The sequence below is a fragment of the Triturus cristatus genome, chromosome 12 (genome assembly GCF_964204655.1).
Source record: "Triturus cristatus chromosome 12, aTriCri1.1, whole genome shotgun sequence".
In the NCBI taxonomy this organism is placed as follows: domain Eukaryota; kingdom Metazoa; phylum Chordata; class Amphibia; order Caudata; family Salamandridae; genus Triturus; species Triturus cristatus.
The window spans coordinates 560,893,503-560,916,524 of NC_140595.1; the positions used below are offsets into that span (position 1 = coordinate 560,893,503).

Below are 23,022 nucleotides of genomic sequence, written 5' to 3' on the forward strand. Positions count from 1 at the left end.
ACTACACTTAAAACCTGTAGGTCACTCCTAAGGCAGGCCTTTCAATCCTGCAAGCAGGGTGCTTGGTTATAAGTGTGAGGGTGCCCTTGCATGAGCAGGACACGCCTACAGACTCCGGAGTCCATTCTCCAGGCGTTGTAAGTGCATCAGCCATTCCAATACATAGAGTGGCCATGTGTCGTTACGCGATGGCTAGCTCAAAACTGGCTATAACGAACCTTGACATGTTTGGTATCTAACATGTTGGAATCGTACCTCAAACACCGTAAACCGTGTTGGAGGTATGATTCCATGAACTGTGGGGCTCCTGCGGGAAGCTCTCTGTACTCCTGGTACCAGTCTTCCAGAGTCTGATAGCAAGCTATGGCTGCTGCCGACCACGGACACAATTCTGCCCTCCAGCTGCTGAGCCAAGCTCAATCAGAGGAAGGTAGGACAATAGGTTTCCTGTCACAGGAAGGTGTGACCACCTCGCAGACAGGACTTTGTGTATTGGGCCAGGGTGGGGGCGCTTGCCAGCGCCATTAGACTGCTTCGAAGGACACATTTGATGCTCTCCTTGCATACTCCAGTTGGAACCAGTTCAGAGAGCCGTTGGCACCCGCTCTGGCATGAAGCTGGACAAAGGACATGGGAGTATCTTCCCCACTGTCTAGACCTTCCTCTGGGAGGGACCCCTGAATCGTCCCAACACTCTCTTTAGGGTACTTAAGGGCTTATCTGTGGGTGGTTCTTTAGATTCGTTGTGGGATAAGATAAAGATCTGAAACCACTTCATCTTAAGCCATCTGGGCACTTTGCTTCGGGAACTGAGACTGCAACGGGAAGACTCCTGCTGCTCCTGGTGTCGTCCTGCCAGTCTTCTGCATCGTCTGGGCCTGTTCTCCATACAGGTTCTTCTCCTGACCTGTGGACATCCAAGACACCCGAAGGAATCTCCCTTGGAGTAAAGGAGTCACTCCCCTCATCTGCAGGCACCGCAACAAAGCTGACCAGTCTGCTGTTCCTGAGCTCCCACAGACTCAGAAAGGTTCAGCAACACAGGTGGTGGTTTTCCAACTCCCTTAGGGCCTGCCCTGACATCACAGAAAGTTTGGAACTAGTATCCCTTGTCGGAGCCACTGGAGCAGTACCCCTGTGCATCGCGTTGACTTGCCGTTGCCAAGGCTTTTTGACTCTCTTCTGCAGAGATCTTTGGGCTCCAAGAAGCTACAACCTCCAGCATCTCTTGCTACCAAGATCTTCGTCCTCACCGCATCCTCTGCACCGTGGGCCTGCATCATTGGTGAGCCCCATGAGGTCCCCTTGCTACACCTGTGCCTTCGGCCTGTTGGTCCTCTTAAGGGTCTTCTTTGGATCCTGTGGGCTCCTCTGTTTGCTTGGGGCCTATGTTGACTTACCTGCACTTGGTGAGTCCCTTGGACCTTGCTGGTCCCGACACTGCACCTTTTTCGTCTGCTATGTTTGTTGCCACTGCCAAGGCTTGTTGGTGCTCCCACTGGACACCGACGCCCTGGCTCTTGACATCTGATGTGGGACAGCTCGTGAACGGCTCCTGTTCTTCCACAGCGTCACCTGGTCCGCACAGCTACAGCAACTCTCCTGCATCTTCTGACATCGGTGGGCATTAGTCTTCCGTGCCTCCTGGTCACTCCTGAGTGGCATAGACTCTGTTTGCACCCTTGGATTCTACCGGACTCTTTCAGCTTCTTCACTAGCGGCATCTTTACTGAAGTCCTCCATTGTGGTCTACGGTGGTTTCCGACGTCACTTCACACCTATGCACCCGGCTACCCTGGTATAGGTATCCTGGTTCCCAGGGTATCCACGGGTGGGGTGACTCTCCAACCTTCCATCTTCCACGGGGTTTCTTCAGGGTCCTCTGGGAAGGGTCCTTCTTCTTAAAAACTGCAACTGCGACTGCCCCATTGACTTGTATTGAGCACGCAATCTTGTTTCCACTGTGCGCACGGCCTCCGTGGGGTTCCTGGGTACTTACCCTGAGTGGTTCATTGGGTCCTCAGCTCTTTTAAGTCTTCTGGGCCCAGTCTTGACTAAGGTTGTGGGTCGCATTCCACTTTCTTAGTATATGGTTTGGTCTCCCCCTGGAGACTACTGTATATTTGTGCTACATACATGTTCTATTACAGAAAGAGGCATATGATCTGCAGATTGTATACTTTTGCATAGATCGCCATCTGGTGTTCGGCTCGGATGTTTGCACCTTGTTTTTGTCTTCAAAGAAGTCTTTGTAGTCACAAGGCCGGTGACTCCTCCTTCGGTCGACTGTGCGCATGGGCATCAACTCCATCCTTAGATTGTTTTTTTCCGCCATCGGGTTCGGATGTGACTTGCTGCACTCCGGGTCGGTGTCGTTATCGAACCCCCCCCCCCTTTCAATGTGCAATCACTGTCAACCTACGGTATTGTCTCGATCGCTTACTCTTCGACGCGCACCCTCGACACTCGACGAAAAACTTTTGTGAATCTTCGACGCAGGCCGCTGGGCCTACCCGCACCGGTAACTACGGAAGTCCATGGAACGGACTCCCTTTAAGAAATGCCCCCAGTGTGGTGCTAAATTCCCACACTCGGACCTCCACTCCATTTGTATTCTGTGCCTCTCTCCAGAACATCGAGAGGACAACTGTGTGGCTTGTCTGTCTTTCAAGTCCAAGAAGACCATTCGTGATCGTCGGGCTCGACGCCACAAGATGTCCCGAGGCACCGGCTCCATTCCGGACATCTTCCATCCAGGCCCCGACAGCCTACCGGAACCAGAACAGATAGAACAGGTCTCGGTCTCAGAAGCAGATGACTCCGACACCAAAGATGACGTCACCCCTGCTCAACGGGACGTGAGTACCGAGACCCCTGCCCCACCCAAGCCCATTCCAAAGACTCCGGTGACCCCTTCGCCTGACGACCCAGGTCCACACCGAACAAATCTTTGGGATGCCCCGCCCCAGGGCCCGGCTACGAAAGACAAAGACAAGCCTTCCGTCTCCAACTCGAGCCAGCCACTCGGTCCTGAAAAAACACCCTCGGCACCGGAAACGAAACCTTCCGATATGCCACGCACCCTGCCGTCGGCACCGGAAAAACATTCGGTGCCGAAACCGGTAAAGGACCCTGCGGCACCGAAGCAACTAGATAAGACTTCGACAACAAAGACTTCGGAACCAAAACCATCGAAGAAGCAGCCTTCCACATCTAAACCTCCCAAACAAAAACCTCCGGAACCGAAAAAACAACCCGCACTGAAGGTTTCGGAGCCAGGGAAAGCTTCTAAACCGGGAAAGTGTTGCTAAACAGCCAAAAACTGTTTCCAAAGCGAAAGCTTCGACATCAAAGAAAGCTATCGGATCCGAAGAACTTTTTCTCCCCCGATCCAAAACAGACAACCATCTTTATTCATCCAAAGACTGGTCATATGGTTACTACACCACCCCCAAAGAGGAAACCAGGTCATTTGCAACATTCCCCGGTTCCTTCAAAGAAAATACACATGGGCACCAATACTTCACCACCTCCTTCACCCCCTCCACCAATTAACCCTAATCTAATGATTTCTCCAGAACATACTTTCCCACTACCACTACCGGAGGATAGTGACGATGCACATGGGGATGTGCAAAGAGATGACACAATAGTCCCATTAGATATTGATGATGCTGATGTTCCACCACAGGTTCCAGATCCATGGCATGACTATAACACCGAACCTGATTTACACAATGACCCGGATCTTCACCCCTCAAAACCATCCCCGCCAGATGACAATGTGGGTTTCGCCCAACTAATAGAATTGGCTGCAACATACCATGGAGTTAACCTACACTCAGATCCTGTAGAAGAGGATTTTCTTTTAGAAGCCTTTGACAAGCCACAAAAATCATCTCATGTCCTGCCAATGTTGAAAGGTCTTCTCAAACACGCTCCAGAAGTGTTCAAAGACCCGGTTAGGGCTAGGGTTCTTAACCCCAGAATAGATAAATACAAGGCAGCTCCCACTGACCCCTTATATATTAAGGGTCTACTCCCTTTAGATTCCCTGGTCGTAGCTAATGCACTTAAAAGGGCAAATTCTCAGGGGTCAGTTGACACCCCACCTCCTGACAAAGAATCTAAATTATTAGGCGCATCAGGCAAATGGATGGCGTCTCAAGCTGCAAACTATTAGAAGATAGCCAATACACAAGCCCTCTTGGCAAGGTACGACAGGGCTCACTATGATGAGCTGGAAAAGCTCATTCAACACCTACCTCAACAATACAAGGACAAACCCAATGACCTCATACAGGAAGGCAAACTAATCACGAACACATCTATCAAGTGCACGCTAGATGCAGCAGACACCGTGTTCCTCGCGGTAAATACTAGTGTTTTACTATACAGACATTCCTGGCTCAGGATATCTGGCTTTAAACAAGAAGTGCAAAACAGTATCCTGAATCAGCCTTTTGACCATGAGCATCTCTTTGGCCCTGCAGTAGACACATCTTTAGAAAAGATGAAAAAGGACACAGAGACTGCCAAGTCTATGGGAGCCCTGCAGTCATCTTCTACTAGAGGTTCCTTTCGACGCTCCTACTACAGAGCAGGTTCAAAAACAAATACACCAGAACACCCGTCCTCATCCTACAAAAGTCCCAATGAAGGCTCCTTTTCCAAAGGATACTCTAGGGGAGGTTACAGGGGTAACAACAACAAGGGCAGAGGCAGGGGTAATAACACCCGCAGCTCCCCTAACCCAAGCAGTGACTTTCCTGCACTTCCTCCGATCATCCAACTCCTGTCGGGGGGCGTCTCTCACAGTTCCTGCCTGTCTGGAATTCTATCACAACAGACAAGTGGGTAAGACAAATTATCCAGTATGGTTATTGTCTGAAACTCACCTCTACCCCTCCCAACATTTCTCCCAGACAGCGTCCAATGTCATCAGAACACCTAACGCTTCTCAAACAAGAGGTTCTTGCACTATTACAGAAACATGTAATAGAGCCAGTTCCCTTGCCTCATCAAGGCACAGGGGTCTACTCCCTCTATTTTCTAATTCCAAAAAAGGACGGCTCTCTCAGACCACAGACCACTCCATTTTTACATCCAATCAGACTACTTCCACATGGTCACTCTACAACAGGTGCTTCCACTGCTTCAGCAAGGCGACTTTCTCTCCACTCTAGATCTAAAGGACGCCTACTTCCATATTCCCATTCATCCCGCTCACAGGAAATATCTCCGGTTTGTGGTAGATGGTCAACACTACCAATTCAAAGTTCTTCCATTCGGGGTCACCACGGCACCCAGAGTCTTCATCAAGTGTCTTGCAGTGGTTGCAGCCCACTTGAGGAGACAGCACATTCATGTCTTCCCTTATCGGGACGACTGGCTCATAAAAGCAAAATTCCACAACAGCTGTGTCCAACACACACTCAGCACAATTCAACTGCCTCACAGTTTGGGATTCACAGTAAACCTGGACAAATCCCACCTCCAACCGTCCAGAATACAACAATACTTAGGGGCTACAATAAACACTTCCAAAGCCCTAGCATATCCCAATCCAGTCAGGATAAATTCTATACAAACACTAGTCCAAAGATTTCAGCCGCAACACTCGCTACCAGCACTAGTGTTCATGCAATTAATAGGGATGATGGCTTCTTGCATCTTTCTCGTCCCTTATGCAAGATTCCAAATGCATCCATTACAAGAGTGTCTGGCACGTCAGTGGAACCAGGCTCAAGGTCAACTAACAGATCTGGTGTTGGTGGACAACCGCGCCCATTGCTCACTGCAGTGGTGGAACACACAAAACCTTTCCAAAGGGCAGTCGTTCCTCGAGCCAGTCCCGCATACAGTGCTAACACAGACGCATCGCTCACCGGCTGGGGAGCTCAACTTCAAACCCATACCATTCAGGGTATCTGGACAACCCCAACAAAGACAATTCCACATTAACTACCTCGAATTGTTGGCAATCTACTAGCGTTGAAATAGTTTCAACGACACCTCCTAGGCAAAGCTGTCTTGATCCGTACAGACAACATGACAGCAATGCATTCCATACAGAAGCAAGGGGGGACACACTCTCTGCAGGTTTCACATCTAGCTCAAAGCATATGGAGATGGGCCATTCCACAAAATATATACCTCCTTGCAGAACATCTCCCAGGAATACACAACCAGATTGCAGATCTGCTCAGCAGTCAAGCACAGCAGATCCACGAATGGGAACTTCATCCTCAAGTTCTTCTTCCATTCCTTCGTATGTGGGGACACCCAGAAATAGATCTGTTTGCCACACACCAAAATGCCCAAACTTCGCGTCCAGGTATCCACACCCATTGTCCAAAGGCAATGCGCTATGGGTGAATTGGTCAGGCAAATTTGCTTACGCTTTTCCGCCTCTCCCACTCATTCCGTTAGCGGTTCGGAAACTCAAACAACATTCCCTCACAATGATCCTAAATGCTCGAACATGGGCAAAGCAACCATGGTTCACAACTCTATTGGAAATATCAGTAATTCTGCATCAAAAGCTACGCCTCTCACCCAAGCTTCTCACTCAGAACCATGGAGAGATAAGACATCCAGATCCTAGTCGACTCAACCTTGCGATCTGGCACCTGAAATCTTAGAGTTTGGCTACCTTAATCTCCCACCAGACTGTATGAACGTTATTAATTAAGCTAGACGCCCAACCACCAGGGCATGCTATGCAGCAAAATGGAAACGATTCGTCTTTTACTGCACACACAACAGAATCAACCCACTAGATGCTTCCATTCAAAACATCATCTGTTACCTCTTGCATCTACAACAATGTAACCTAGCATACACATCTATTAGGTTACATCTGGCTGCCATAGCGGCCTATCTACAAAACAGACAACACTTGTCTTTGTTTCGAGTTCCTGCTATCAAAGCTTTTATGGAAGGACTTAAAAGAATAATTCCACCAAGAGTTCCACCCTCTCCGGTGTGGAACCTCAATATAGTCCTCACCAGACTCAAGGGTCCTCCTTTTGAACCTCTCCACAAATGTGAACTACAGCTCCTTACTTGGAAAGTGGCCTTTTTAGTTGCTATCACATCTCTCAGAAGAGTTAGTGAACTCCAGGCAATAACCATACAAGAACCATTTTTACAAATCCATCATAACAAAGTGGTTCTAAGGACAAACCCAAAACGTTTACCCAAAGTAGTATCTGCCTTCCATCTCAACCAGTCTGTTGAACTTCCAGTGTTTTTTCCTCAATCAGACTCAGTGGCAGAACGTGCTCTACACACCTTAGATGTTAAAAGAGCAATGCTCTACTACATTGAAAGGACAAAATCCTTCAAGAAAACCAAACAACTCTTTGTGGCTTTCTCCCCACCTCATAAGGGTAATCCCATATCAAAAGCAGGAATTGCAAGGTGGATTGTTAAATGCATACAAATATGCTACATCAAAGCCAAACGCACATTAACCATTCCCCCCTAGAGCTCGCTCTACATGCAAACTAGGGGCTTCTATGGCATTTTTAGGGAACATTCCCCTAGATGACATATGCAATGCAGCAACTTGGGCTACACCACACACCTTCACAAAACAATATTGTGTAGACGTGCAGGCAAAACAACAAGCTAGTGTGGGCCAGGCTGTATTAAAAACACTTTTTCAAACTACTGCAAAAGATAAAGGTAGCCATCGCTAAGGAGGTAACTGCTGTATAGTCTATGCAAAAGTATACAATCTGCAGCTCATATGCGTCGAACGGAAAATGCTACTTACCAGTATGCATCCGTTCTTGCCATGTAGAGCTGCAGAGTTGTATACGCCCACCCGCCTCCCCGAAAACCTCTATCTGTTCCAGTATTATCTTAATTAGATACATTACACATGGACCTCTTTCTACTTCTCACTACTCCATCTAACCCTGCGTGGCAAAAACAATCTAAAGATGGAGTCGATGCCCATGCGCACTGTCGACCGAAAGAGGAGTCACCAGCTTCGTAACTACAAAGACTTCTTCGAAGACAAAAACAAGGTGCAAACATCCGAGCCCAACACCAGATGGCGATCTATGCAAAAGTATACAACTCTGCAGCTCTATATGCCAAGAACAGATGCATACTGGTAAGTAGTATTTTCTTTTTATAACTACACTGTGTGGTTCATTTTCACGTAACCTACACTACATGATTACTACTGGTAAAACAAGCTGCTTCACACTCCTTCTGGACTAAGCCTGAAGGCTGCTCGCTACAGCTGCCACTTAGAGAGCTTTCTAAGGTGGTCTAAGACCACTAAAATCACCATAAGAGTTGTCTGGATTAGTGCAGGGTGCTCCACTTACATACGTGAGCTCCATATACTAAGCCAACCTTCTACAGTGTCCCTAAAGGCAGTGGATAACCCTTTGCTCTATACTACCCTTCTGAGATATACGGTTCTTAGTCCTGGCCTGGCTGTACATCATCTGAGAGGGCAGTCACACTGTGATCTGTGGCACCCTGCACTTATTTGTCTCAGTTAGTTTGTAATGTATTGTTTCTTTTTGGAATGTGGTGAACTTAGGGTAGAGAGGTTTTCTTTTTTATAGCATACCTTGCTTATGCTTGAGCGATGTTTGTTAGTAGTTCTTTTTTATTGCCCACCAGGGGTTTACACTATCATTTGTAGTTAAGAATGATTTACTATTAAGCATGAACAGTTCCCTGGTGGGTACAATAGTGTTATTGATGCAGTATGATCCCAAAGATATTCTTCTGATTGGCCCATATCTAGAATATCATTGACGGCCTTGTCTTCGAATATAAGATGATTAAATAGGTTCCCTATTAGATATGGAGTATTTCCTACCCTAAGAGGCAGAGAATAAAAATAGCTGATAATTCCTACTATTCTTCACATGCCAGACTGGTTCTAATTTGGATCGCCTCTGATGCTCTCTTTAGGGGTTTCTTCAATGCTTAGAGACCAACAGGATAGATATGACTGGAGAACTGAGTGGCAGCACAGTGGGTTCATAAATGTGTCTATCCCCAATGTGATAGACCCCCCAGTTCTTCCAAGAGATACCAGAGGTCGTTCGCCCTGATATGTGTGTGGGATTTTAGTTATATCCTGTAAATCCAGCTTAATCGTAATCTTTTGGGGGCTCATTATGGTAGAATAAGAGTGACTAGATCATTGAAAACAATAATGTCTCTACATATGTAGATGATGCACTACCTGTGTGTGTTATTAAAACATGTCCAGATGAAAAATGCAAACTGTCAGGTTCTCCTTTACTTATGCCAGCGTTTCTTAACCTGAGTCTCCCTGGAGATTCACGATGCCTACTCAGTGGTTGGTCCTCAACTGTTTAGAAGAATAAATAAATATTAGTAGATTTTAAAAAGTGTGTATATGTGTGTGCATATATTTATATATGTTCGTGGGAGCAGCATACAAGTACAGCAATCAGAATCTAGAATGGGTGAAATCTAGTATGAACGAATGGTGGCCTTAATTGAAGCACTGGTATGCACCGGCAAAAAGAGTGAATGCAACAAAAACAATTGATTTGCTAGAGACTAGCATATCGCTTTGTTTTTTAGAAATAAAATTAAAGTTAAAACTGCTCCAACCTTCCAATCAAAATTTCTATATTTTATTATTTCTTGTTTCTGAATTAAATACAGATATTTCATATTTGTGTATTTGTTTGCTGTATACTTTCTACTGTCTTTTTGCATATTGTTTTGAGGTTCAAATCATAGAAATTGCTTAGACTAGGTCTCCTGCTTTCCGTAATGATTCAGTTAGGGTCCATAGAATTCAAAAGGTTAAAAGGTCATTAGCAGCCAATACATGAAAGGGTTTGCTTTATTTCTACCTGGCCAGTGTCAAGTTGTAAAGACTGAATCATAAATATCAGCCATGTCTTCCTTCATTGCAGAAACTTTATGTTCATTTCTTCCACCCACATTTTCCAGCTTTTATGTGGTGAAACGGATATTTCATACTTACTTATGCCTACTACGCCTCCTGGAGTATAGGCCATCAACTAGGACTCTCCAACCATCCCCATTCTGGGCTTTCCTTTCAATCTGACTCTAGGTGTAACTCCGCTCCTTGCAGTCAGCCTCGAGGCCTCGGCGCCAGGTGTTTCTTGGCCTTCCTCTTTTCCTTTTCCCTTGATGGTTCCAGGTAAGAGTTTGGCCTGGCTATAAAAGGGTGTGACCTAGCCAGCCCCATAGTCTTTTCAGGATTTCTTCATGAACAGCGAGTTGGAAAGTCTGCTGCCATAGGTCGTTGTGCTGATGGTATTTGGCCAGCATATTTGGAGGATTTTCTTTGTTAAAGGTCTGTTCTTTGTTGATGGTGGTCACCGTTGTCCTCCAAATTTCTGTTCCGTATAGAAGCACTGATTTTACTTTGGAGTTAAAAAGTTAGATCTTGATGTGCAGCGCTAGGTCCTTGGAGCTCTAGATCTTCTTTAGCTAATTGAAGACAGCCCTTGCTTTGTCGATTCTTGCCTTGACTTCAGCATATGTGCCGCCCTGCTTGTCTCGGACACTACCCAGGTACATGACGGCCTCACCCTCTTCCAGTGCATCGCCTGCAAGAGGGACTGCAGTTGTGCTGGCCATGTTAGCCTTCAGAATCTTGTTTTTTCCCAGTGGATGTTGAGGCCAAGTTGTGCTGATGTGGCTGCTACATTGTCGGTCTTCTCTTGCATATGCAGATGGGTATGGGAGAGTAGTGCCAGGTTCTCTGCAAAGTCCAGGTCAATCAAGCTGCATCCACGGTGTCCATTGGATCCCATTTCTTCTCCTGTGCTGTGGATGTCTTCATGATCCAGTCTATGGCCAAGGCGAGAGCAAATAACCCTGGCGGACTCTAGTCCTCACTTGGAAGGCTTCCTTGAAGTGTCCTCCATGAACTATCTTGCATGCCATTTCCTCGTAAGTATTCCTGATGACTCTTACGAGTTTGTCTGGCACACCATAGTTGCTGTGGAGTTTCCAAAGGGTCATAGACGATGAAGGTAACATAGAGGGGGAGGGGGAGTTATATTCCAGTGAATACTGATTAATGATGCGCAGTGTTGCAATCTGGTCTGCGCAGGATCTATCTTCGCGGAAGCTGGCTTGCTGGTCTCACAACTGAGCGTTGACTTGTTCCTTCATTCTTTCTAGGATTAGTCTTTTGAATACTTTGCCTGGTGTTGATAGAAGAGTTATCACTCTGTAGTTCGTGCAGTTACTCGGGTCACCTTTCTTGGGGATCTTGATGGGCTATCCCTCCTTCCAGTCTAATGGCACCCTTTGCTCTTTCCAGATCCTTTCAAACATGGGGTAGAGCATGTCTGCTGTAGTTTCAATATCTGCCTTCAGTGCTTCTGTAGGAATGTTGTCAGGCCATGCTGCCTTCCCACTTCTCAGATGTTTGATGGCGTGACATATTTCTTCCTTGGTTGGCGTGCTGCAGTCGATTGGTAAGTCCTTCTAAGCTGGCTGGCTGTCTGTCCGGTGGAGACTGCGGCACAGGCTAGTTCAGCAGTTCTTCAAAGTGCTCCACTCAGTTTAGTTGTTGGCCTTCATTACCTATGATTGTCTTCCGAGCTTTGTCTATAACAGGTCTTTTGGGCTTGCTATATCTGCCGTAGAGTTTCCTTGTTATGTTCTTTCAAGATTCTATGGCTTGCTGTTTTATGGGTTTCTGTGGCAAGAACATTGATGAATCTTCACTTGTCTGCTCTTAAGCTTCTCTTTGCTCTTTTGTTGGTTTTTGTGTATTCGCTTTGAGCTTTCTCTTTTTCTGCACTTGTTCGGTTCAATCCATAGTTTCTTCAGCTTTAGGCAAGGTGATGGTCTGACGCCACGTCCACTCCTCTGATCACTTTCACATCCTGCAGGGACCTCCGAAACCTCTTGGCTTTGCAGACATGGTCAGTCTGATTCTCTATTGAATGGTCTGGTGACACCCACTTTGCCTTGTGTATTCTATTGTGTGGTAATACACTTTCCGCCTATCACCAGACTGTTCAGAGCACACAGATCTGAACACCTTTCATCATTCTCATTCATGTTGCCAAGGCAATGGATGCTCATGACTTCTTCGTATGCAGTGTTATCATTTCCATTCTTGGCATTGAGGTCCCCCATCAGTATGATAATGTTTCTCTCAAGGCGTTTTTCCAGGATGGACTGAAGTCTGTTGTAAAACTGTGCTTTTTTCTCTTCTTTGCTGTCATTTGTAGGTGCTTAACACTAGATAAAATTCATATAGACCCTTTCTTTCTTTGTGCATGAGGTCGCTGTGATGATTCTGGGACTGTGGGCTTCCCATCCAATCAGAGCTCTGTTAGCTGCTTGCCTTAGCATCAGTGCTACTCAATGAGTGTGTGGGGCATTCTCTTCCTCGTGTCCAGAATACAGCAGCCTTCCTTCTGAAACCAGTATTTTTTGTGTGGACTGTGCCCATCTGGTATCGCTGATGCCCAGCAGGACAAGGTTGTATTTTTTCATCTCTGCTGCTTCTTGAGCTATGTTGCCTGTCTCGTACATAGTCCTCACGTTCCATGTCCCAATGGTGATGGTCTTGTTCGAAGGCAGGAGATCGGCTTTGTGGCTTCCAGGGATTTCTGGCTTTCACCACAAGACTTCATAGCTCTCTGTGAAGTAGATGCCTCACCCCAAGGCCTATACGGCTTCTGGTCGACATTTCTGTAGATAGTATTTTTTACATGGTGAGGTAGCTAGCCCCACGCAGAACCCCCCTACTTTCGCAGCTGGGCTTGAGACTAGCCATGGCGGAGTTACTGGTCTTCCATGGGGCCAAGGAAAGACCTTGTCTTCCACCAGTATGTATATAACCCCTTGCTTTGCTTAACAGTAAATAACAGAGAAAATATCACCAATCTATTGTTTTGCTCCACATGGCCTTGAATACTATTAATTCCATGGTAGAAGAACCCCTAAAAAGTGCACAGGTTTATATTGGCGCCTCACCAACAGGCTTCCCACCCATACACAGCACTTAAAAAACACCCAGTCTTGTTGAAAATTTATTTTTAGTCTATCAATGTCCACAAACCTTAAGTTGTCTTTAGCAAGGTTTGTACTATATAAACACCAATGTGTGTATACGAACATATATGCATGCACAAACATAGCAATAGAACAAAAATGCCAAACCACCTCATCTGACAAAATATCACTGGCTCCACATTGAATGAAACAATCACCTTTAAAATCTCTTGCGTTTTGCTTACAATTGCTTGTCTTAGAAAATTACCATGTATCAATGAATATAGTGAAAAGGGCAAGTCTGAAACGAGCATCTTCTCACTACACAGCCATACCCTCCAATTTACCTGAAGAAATATGTTTTAACCACAAATTGATGTCCCTAAAAACATATCTTTTCAATGTTCATCTTGTACTCAAAAGAACTATACAGAATTTATCACTCCAAAACTCCACTATACTGAATGTGATTGTTATGTTTCTGTTTTCTGTGTGTTCTCCAGCAAGAGCTTCTTGCGGAGATTCATAAACAGTAGGATATCTTTACACATGTGCCGGATCCCGTCACATATCAAACCCGAAACAGTATGTAATTGCAAATGTGAAAATTATTTGAACAAAGATATCATGCTCACATGTGCCATTTTTTCAATATTTTTAAATGCAGCCAATTTAAAATGAGCCAGACATAGTGCAGGACATTTTAGACACCTAAAATAAGATTTAAAATAGAAAAAACAAAGAGGAAAATTTGGTGGTCCAGTGCCATCCTTATAGTAAGAGTGAAAATTAACACTGCTGCTTCAGGAATTCCAAAAGCTGCCCTTCGCCATCATGACCTGTTTTTCGGCTCACTAATCGGTGATCCCTTGACCACTGCTGTCTGCCCCTAAGGCTACTATTTGAGGGGTTTTGCATTTAGTCGATATTCTAAACTGTTAGCTTGGTTTTCAGTCTTTTGTGTGAAGCCAGGATGCTTTTACCTCCCCTTTTGGTTGAGGTATTGTACCCCTTTTCTGTTCTCATAGTCTCCATGCACACTCTTTTTGACAGGTATCATTCTTGTGGTGGGAAATATTCATGCAAGGATTAGCATGATTCTGGAGACTAAGTGGTAGATACTGTGATCTTCTCATGGTTTAACCGGGGAGCTAGCCAACACTCCTTCTTAGACTACCTCTTCCAGCACGGTGAGCAAGCATGATTACTCATTTTCTGCCCTGGTGTGACCAGATCTGCCTCCTTCCCCTTGGAGCATCAGGGCAACCTCAGAGTCTCCATTGATCTCACTTGTGACCCAGAAACATGCCTCCCAGTCCAGACCTTGTGTTAAAGGACTGGCCTCTAAACGTTCTACTCAGGCACAGTCAGAGAAATAAAGATTGACGTTCACAAAGGTAGACTAGGCCGCAGTGTTACCTTACAACAACACGTAATCAGACTAGGAAGTTCTTTTCCCTCAAACACTGGATATCTTACCTTCATGCTATGCATGCCTTTCTTCAGGTTTGCTATAGGGCTGATAAAAAGCTTAGCATCAGTGCTATTAATCCTTCATATGAAACCTCTTTAATATGAGAGACAGTGTTTCCAAAGTACTAGCAAGACTAGCTGATTAGTACTATATTAGTAGCAGGGGTTCTGAAACCAAAAATGTACGTATTCTCAACTCAGTTTTCAGTAGCACATGTAGAGAGCTCTGAGTAGAATGCTTTTGTTTCATGACATATCACTGCTGGATTCAGTGACTGATATGGCAGTAAAACAAATGCTGCAGTGCGTTAGGCTCTTCTTCAACTGCACCATTTAAGACTTCTAGAGTGGCTATAGCCTCAGCCCTTAAGCTTCTTTACCATTGTGCCCTATAGCAGTCATTGGTGCTGTTACTTGGCCTTCTACCTGCAAAAAAAATATATTTACAAGCAGTTCTGTTGGGGGTGGCATAATCAGAGAAGATCAACAGGTCTTTGGATACATGACCACTTTATTTGTCCATCTGTGAATCAGTCATTATGGCCTTTCTGATTCGACCAACACAAACAATTGTAGATGTTACTTTATGAACCGCTCTAAGAAAGCAACTTGCCTGTGGCACAAAAGTGCTTGCCATAAATGAATGATTGGCAGCGTGGCACACCCTCAAAATATAAATCGTGCCGTGCTCACAATGGAGTAAAGACAGCCTTGTGGCTAGGTCAGTTCACATAGTATCTAAGAGCAGTCTCACCCCCAAGAATATTTCTATTCAATACAAGTGGCATCGTCCGGGGTTAACTGCTTGCCTGATCATCAGTGAAGTCTCCTTTCTTCTAAGATTCTCAGCCTCATGCCTATTTATTGTCCCCAGTGCTCGACTACTCATTCAAGCAGTGAACTCTAACACTGGGAGTTCGGAACATACTGATCTTGATGGCTGGTGTGGCTTTTCAATCCATATCCTAGTGATGAGTAGAAAAATACATTCAAGGAGGCTGTTAATTCTTTTCTCCCGGTGATTTCCTCCAACCTGTTACCGAGCGACAGCGTAATCATGTATTATAGCAGCAAGCAGGGAAAAACAAGAGCCAGTTCTCTTTCCCTGGAAGTTCAGACAATTTGGCACTAGGTGGTATCAATAAACTTTAGGGTTTCAAAATTGGAAAGAAGATGTGCTTAGCCACTACTGGAATAACCTGGATACCACTGAATAGTGGAGTGCCTTTAGGCCTCTGCCTGCTGGGTTGAACCAGACTAAGATTTATATGTCGCAGAAGTAAATGCGACATGTTGAAATTACTCATCCCGATATATGCAACCGGAGTCCAGGGGGCACTCTGTTTGAATTGTCTGGATGAGGTTGTACTACATTAATGCTGCAGACTGGCCCTAATCACTGGTGGTATACAGACCTGCTACTGCTATCGATTCAGCCACACAGAAGTCTTAAGAGCAGGCTAGATCCTTATTCTGTCAGTCTAAACAAGATTCTTTATGCTATCATAACATCACTGAGCTTGACCTTCTAGCGCCTACTTCCAATATGGCCACCTGAACAATGCAGATAACAGTGTTTACATTCGTAAAGAAATAAAGTCCTCCTTCACAAGCACACCATACTCCTTCATGTAGAAGAGGTTTTGTACCGGTGTCTAGAGAAGCAGGTGGGCCAGGGAACTTGGCAAAAAGAAACACTAAAGCTACCTTATTGTCTTTTCAAAACCTGGCCTCCGATTTTCGTCTACTAAAGTACATTTGGCTGCAAATATGAAAAAGCGGACCGTTAGCTTTAGTGATTTGTGGTTTCTTTAAGTGTATTAAAGTGTTTCATACAACCAGGAAATCATCCCCGCTTTGGGAATTAAATATTGTTTTGTCCAGCCAGTCTCCTTTTGATCCTATGTGCAAAGCACATCTCCTTTACTTGTCATGGAAGACAACTTTGTTGTGGCTTTTGCTTGTGAACAGAAGGTTAGTGAGAGGCAAGCTCTTGGCATACTGTCTTCCATCGCAATAGAGTGTCTCTAGAAACTAATTGATCATTTTACCCTTAGACTGTTTCTAAATCAAATTGCATTACCAACCTTATCTGCCTGATTGCTTCTAGTCCAGCAGAAAGGTATCTTTATAATTTAGACATCAGCAGAGTTTTAAAATATTATTAAAAACATATATCATTCAAAACCGCTTTTGTAAACTATTGAGCTGACCTCACTCTCTTGGTTTCCTCCAAACAATTACTTGACCAATATTGTTCTGTAAAATAACATGCTACCAAAATGTGATCAGGTCAGGTAGCCTAAATCCTGCTGCGCTAGAGGACTGTCCACCACTGCTGGATTCATGAGAAATGTTTCTATTCCAAACGCTTCCAGAACTGCTACATGGCGATCAGTGCTTGACCAACCTGAGTAATCTCTTTTTCATTGCCATTTGCAGGTAGAAGTCACTATGTTCTTAGTTCCTTCTCATTCTGAGGTTGGGTTTAACCTTGCAACTCTATTCTACTACATGTATAAATCAGACAGAATCCCATAATGGTGAAGGACTCTACTAAACTGCCTGATTGACTTGGTGGCATATTGTATTCTTAAAGTGGAGTTGTCATTTTTATTCTTACTACATCATTAGTGTGGGGCCCCATTTCACTCTTTGTTATTTCAAGTTAAATTGCAATATTATGGTGGAGTTCAGTGAAATATACATTACTGTCACTAATTTGTTTTTTTATGACTATGGTTAGTTTACATATATTTTATTGAGTAACTGCATAATAAAGGAAACCCATCCTGCTCAGTCGCCATTAATGTGTCCCATGTTCAATCAAGATTGTATGCCTGGGGCATATCAACTCCAGCATTAAACGTTATAGAGCCCCACCCACAAGTAGAAAAAGAAGGGGAGCTTAAGGGGCCATGAGGAAAAGTGAGTCAAAAAAGAGAAAATATGACACAAAGTATAATAGAAAGAAAGAGAACAGACTTTCCTCACTTTCACCAAATACAGGCAGGTGAAATTAAACTAAGTAGAAATCTCAAAGCATGTTGTCAACATGGTGGAGCCACAGTGATCTAGGTAAAGTCCTTCTCCACATCTGGAATTCAGGAAATCTCGGGCACCTTGGATCTGGGTCTTATCGCCTTCTACCACATGAAGCCCAGTTGGAAACCAAATAGATGCACTGATCTTAAGTGACAAAGCTCTTTTTAATCACTTTTAGGTTCTTCCTTCACCCCTGGGTTTTTATGTTCATATGCTGGAAATTAATATGTTTACAGTCACTAATGTGAAGTTTCTCCTTTGGGGCGCTTCACAAGTATTGAGCTATTACCACCATCAATGACCCCTAGACCAGAGTTTCTTATTGGGAATGCATACCATCTTCCAAATCTCTTGCGGTCACCTAGCAGGAAATTCTTTCTCATATGCCTTAGATGTATTGTCTACGATCTCGATCTTATTTTTGAGGTATATAGTGGCAGCCACAGCCCATTCTTTGTGAGTCTTGCCACTGAGGTTTCAGCAGCAGACTCAGCAGTTCCTAGGTAATCATGCAATTGATGATAACTAGCATTGATGTGATCTGGGGTTGAGAGTAGCCTGTTTTATCAACGATCCTGCCAACGAAGAGTAGGTGAGTAATGAGCCAGTGGTTGATATGGTCATCGGGGTCTAATCTAGATTTCTTTAGGAGTGAGAGGAGCTGGTCTCTCTTGAGACCTTCTGGGTGAGGTCTTGAGTGAGAGAGGTGTTAAGCTTTCCCAGAGAGAGTTTTGATGAAGGACAAGGGTGAGACATCATCTTCATAGGAAGTGGCTTTGAGGGAGTTGATTATGTCAGATAAAGAAATTTGTGGGAGACCGGGCTTTGAGAAATAACCATTGTGGCATTCCACGAGAAAGGGATGGCATATAAGTAGAAGCAGGTGTGGTTTTATTGATGTGCTGTTGAATCTTGTCTAGTTGTTCACTTAATAAAAGGTTGATGACATTGCTCTTGTCTGCGAAGTGTTGTATAGGTGGGCTTGGCATGGGCCTGATTGCCTTGAAAGCTCTTCTGCTTCTGTTGGTGGTTTCATTGATGGGGTTGGTATATTACTTTGTTTTTGCTTATATGACGATTGATCTGCTTGTTGTCAAATCTATAGTACCAAGGTCCTGAAGGTTTTGACTCGCACTTTGTGTGTTTTTGCTTTTGTGTGGACTTTTACATAGTTTTCCACAGAAGCATTTAAAGTGGTTTAGAATGTTGGCATCAGATCTGGATTTGGTAGAGCGAGAGATGAGTTTGTTCCTCAGTTAGTTGACGGTAAAGTCTTTGATGGATCTGTAGGTTTGTTCTTCTCTTTTGGGTTGGCCGCTGTTGCAGGTTGAACGGGATGTCGAGGTGGTTGTCTAGTCCAGGAGTATGGATGGTTTGCATTGGATTTCTGGTGATGTTAACCCCTTCCATGCTGCGCAAATTCCGCCGCTGTGCTGACGGTTTCTTGCGCGGGCGTGGTCATGACGGAACGGTTCCGTCATGAGCACAGCTCAACCGTGGCTCATGACGGAACCGTTCCGTCATGAGCACCGAAGGGGTTAAAAAGACGATGTTGAAGATGTGACATTTGAAGCCTTGTTGACTGGGTGACTTACTGTACCACGTTGAGTGTATCGATGAGGCGGCCTCTTGCTTTTTTTGGGCTTGCATTGTCTGGAAGGTTGAAGTCACCCAGGGAACGTGAAGGAGGAGTTTATCTTTACTCGGGAATTCACAAACTGGGCAATGGAAGGAAACCCATTTCAACAGAAAAATGGTTGGTTACCCGTACCGAAGGAACGCATTCTACATAACCTAAGCTACAAGTATTGACCCTATGGTTACACCGACGTCTTCATAAACCACATCAGCTTTTGATGGTATGGATATACTCCTTTTCTTCAGAACTATTCTCCTCTATCTCACTTTAGTGCTGTTTCTGATTGCAGCCTTGTGTAGGATGCCGAATGTCAGCAGGATTCTGTGGGGGCTTGAATCTTTATTCTGTTCACCTTCCTGAATGTGCAGGATGCGGCGATCGGGTGTCAATAATGCCCCAATAGTTTTTTAAAGTGAGTGCTTACATCCTAGTTTGTCGTCTGCTATGGACGACTCGACAAACGGGAATTTCCTAGATGTTGCGTTTTTACTTTCCGTTTATTGATCTATTCAGCCAATGCGCGAGATGCATTTTTTTCAGTCCATTTTCGTCTTAGCCATGACTGTGCACATCTCTTTTCAATCATCAGATAAACGGTAATCTCAGTATACCAAGCATTTTCTGTAATTCGTGCTCTTTGAAGATATGTCACACATATTATTCCGTGACATTACAAAGCTTTTAAGTTTTATGTGGTTAGACTTTTCTCCTTTTCCTTCAGCTTTTGACAGCTATCACGCTCAAAATCAAGCAAACCTCTTGAAATAAATGAAGTGTGTCTTTATTTTCCTTCTGCTGACAGGGCTGCTGCACAAATACATTCAGTGTAAACCAGATACAGCTTTTGAAGATGTGCGACTAATTTTGTAAGGTCTTGAACTTGTCTTGCTCTTCAAAGCCACCTTTTTATCTCGGTGCTCCCAAGTTTTTTCCATTTACTCGTAGGCATTTCTTACACATTACCTCACATTCGCACACACTGCATCCCTATTTTTCTTTTGCCAGTTGTTGTGAAGGCCCCCAAAAAAAATATATAGAACAAAGGAAGTTTTAGTTTAAAAAGATGCGATGGAAATGCGTAAATAGGCATGTATAAATGCATATAATTAATAAACAGCACGTGTTACCATGAATCGATTCTTGTAGACGAAATACATTCTTGTATTGATTTTAGCATTGCATGCATTATTTGAACCCTACAAGAAAAATGTACCCATTTATTGGGTTTAACATTTAAATTCATTTTTTTTTTTAATTCTAGGAAAAATAAAACCTTTTATTGGAGCAAACATTAAACTCGTTATTTATTCTATGAGAAAACCTACAGATGTTCATGTATTCACTGTTGCAATATGGTGGATTTATTATTGGATAATAACTAGGCTTTATTCTTAACTGGCCATATTTTACTTCTAGAACTGTACTTGACAGCTCGAAGTGTTTTATATAGTCTCATGTGTTAAAATGATGTTACTGGAGCACATGGAGTAAATATGTGCCTTCTCTTTACTAACCCTAAATGATAAGCCCTAGGAAACTGTTATTTGTCAGTGTTATAAACCAGATTGCTGCCCAGTGGTTTCAATTATCTTCAAAGGGTTCTTCACAGGCAGTAATAGTTATATCAAAACCTAAAATTTATTATTCAGGTTCTGCACTGGAGTCTTCACAGTGATTATGTCCCTTTCAACAGAAGGCTTTTTTAATGCTGACTTTTCACATTCCTTTTCATCTTTTTTTTATTATGTTCCCCTAGAATGGCCACCAAGTTAATACGCCTTGTTAAAGACAAGAAGAGCGAGCAGGCCGGCAGCGACCCCAAGCGGGCATCACGGAACGTGGAGCTGGAAGAAATGATTGAGCAGCAGCAAGAAAAAATCCGTGAACTTGAGAAGCAAAACGAAAGTCTCCAAAATCGATTAATTTCTACCAAACAGCAGCTCCAGGTCCAGGGCAGTAGAAACACACCTTACGATCATGTGCAGTCTCGGATAAACTCAGGTGTCCGAAAAGTTACTGAGAATGTCGTGATGCAGGAGAGCATGCGCAAAGGTATACATAGCACGTCACTGTCTATACATGTTTTGTAATTAACTTTATGGGGCAGTCACTTTTTTTGGGGGCAGTTTTTTTTAGTTTGTTGCGGAGCCACCCATTGAGGTTTTGAATTTGAGATATTGTCAATGCAGTTATGAAAGACATATGTGCACGAGGCTCAGGATCAGCTCTGGAAATATTAGCACTATTTCTCTCTATTATGTGTGTAAATAATGAAAGGAAGAGGACAGGTCACACCTTTCATAGTTCTTGTCGAGAGAAGCCTAAAACCTACAGTTTATGTGCTGAACTCTTGAGAAACTTAAACATAATGAGGGCCAAGCGATCTCACAGCCAACGAATTCAGTGTAATGGCGCTTCTCTGGAAACATCTCTGGGAATTTCTTACGCTAAAGCAAATGACTTCCTAAAATGAGCTTACATTCATTACCGCCATACTCCTGCCTACCACCAGCCATACTCCTGCCTACCACCAGCCATACTCCGGCCTACCACCAGCCATACTCCGGCCTACCACCAGCCATACTCCTGCCTACCACCAGCCATACTCCTGCCTACCACCAGCCATACTCCTGCCTACCACCAGCCATACTCCTGCCTACCACCAGCCATACTCCTGCCTACCACCAGCCATATTCCTGCCTACCACCAGCCATACTCTTGCCTACTACCGGTCCCATCTTTTTACTGTGTGCCCCCCTTCCCCATCCATGACCAGAACCTTCCACTACACATCAACAAACGTTGGCTCACTCAGACTGCTAGCTCACCTCTAAACCTGCCTGGCTTTGTACTCAGAATGCCAAATCAATATGAGACCACACCAGACATAACCAGGGACATTTTGGCTGTGGCAGTCTGTCCCTCTTCAGTGATCACAGACATTTGGTTAAACCCTGGCCACACTGAGACATCAGCTGCCCTTGTTGCGCACCAGGCCAGGTTTATCCACACACCATGCTCATCCCACTGTGGCGGGGAAAAGGCCTCCTCAGTAAATCACTAACAACAACTACTACACAGTGACCAAACCCCGCCCTTAACGGATCTCCCTAACCAATGGGGCATACCTTCTGATCTTTTATCGCCTTTCCAGTTACAGAGGGTCATTCTTTGACAAGCTCTATGGCGTTCATTACCTCTTCCACCCTCTCATCTCTCCATCCGTCCTAATAGTTGGAGACTAAACTTCAGTGAAAAACCTAGCAGGGTATGCTCTTCTTTGCAGCTTTTCTCTGACCACTCTTTTATTACTACTCTCTCTTCCCCGTTCCACGCACTAGCAAATCCCTTCAACCCTAGTTTGTTCTTCTATACCTTATATCACTGATGTCCCATAAACGCTACACCTCCTGACCTAATGCACATGGTTGCAAATTGTCCACCTTTTTTTAAAACCGACTACTATAACCCATCTTTTCAAGAAAATATAAAAACCAGTTCCATTACTGTCTATGTTGACCAGATCGATAGTAACCTGGCCTCACTCATAAAGACTGCTTACTGTACCTTTTTTAACAGCTCTCTCCTGTAAGCGTTCAGTTCTCACTGGCTGCTCTCTCATTTCGTCAAGTTCTCCCTGCCCTGAACCCTGGATCACCCCATCCGTTTGCAGTCTTTAGACACATGCGTGTGGTAAGTGGAGGAAGACCCGTACCCCTGACCACCTGGCAGGCTATAAGTTGGACCTCCTAGTTTCTCATTGGCTCTTGACCCTACAAAATACACTTCGCTCATCTACTCCCAATACCCAGCCTGGATCATATATTCTCTTCTCTTACTCACCACCTTCTGAA

General features: G+C 44.4%; 1 protein-coding gene across 4 annotated transcripts in view; it reads left to right on the forward strand.

Annotated features, from left to right (window-relative positions):
- RPGRIP1L (RPGRIP1 like) overlaps window positions 1-23,022 on the forward strand; it is a 673,080-nt gene that overhangs the window by 52,591 nt on the left and 597,467 nt on the right. For all 4 annotated transcript variants that reach the window (XM_085639033.1, XM_085639032.1, XM_085639035.1 and 1 more), the window contains exon 4: window positions 20,925-21,220. In XM_085639033.1, coding sequence (XP_085495159.1) covers window positions 20,925-21,220 — 296 coding nt within the window. The remainder of the gene's footprint in view (window positions 1-20,924; window positions 21,221-23,022) is intronic.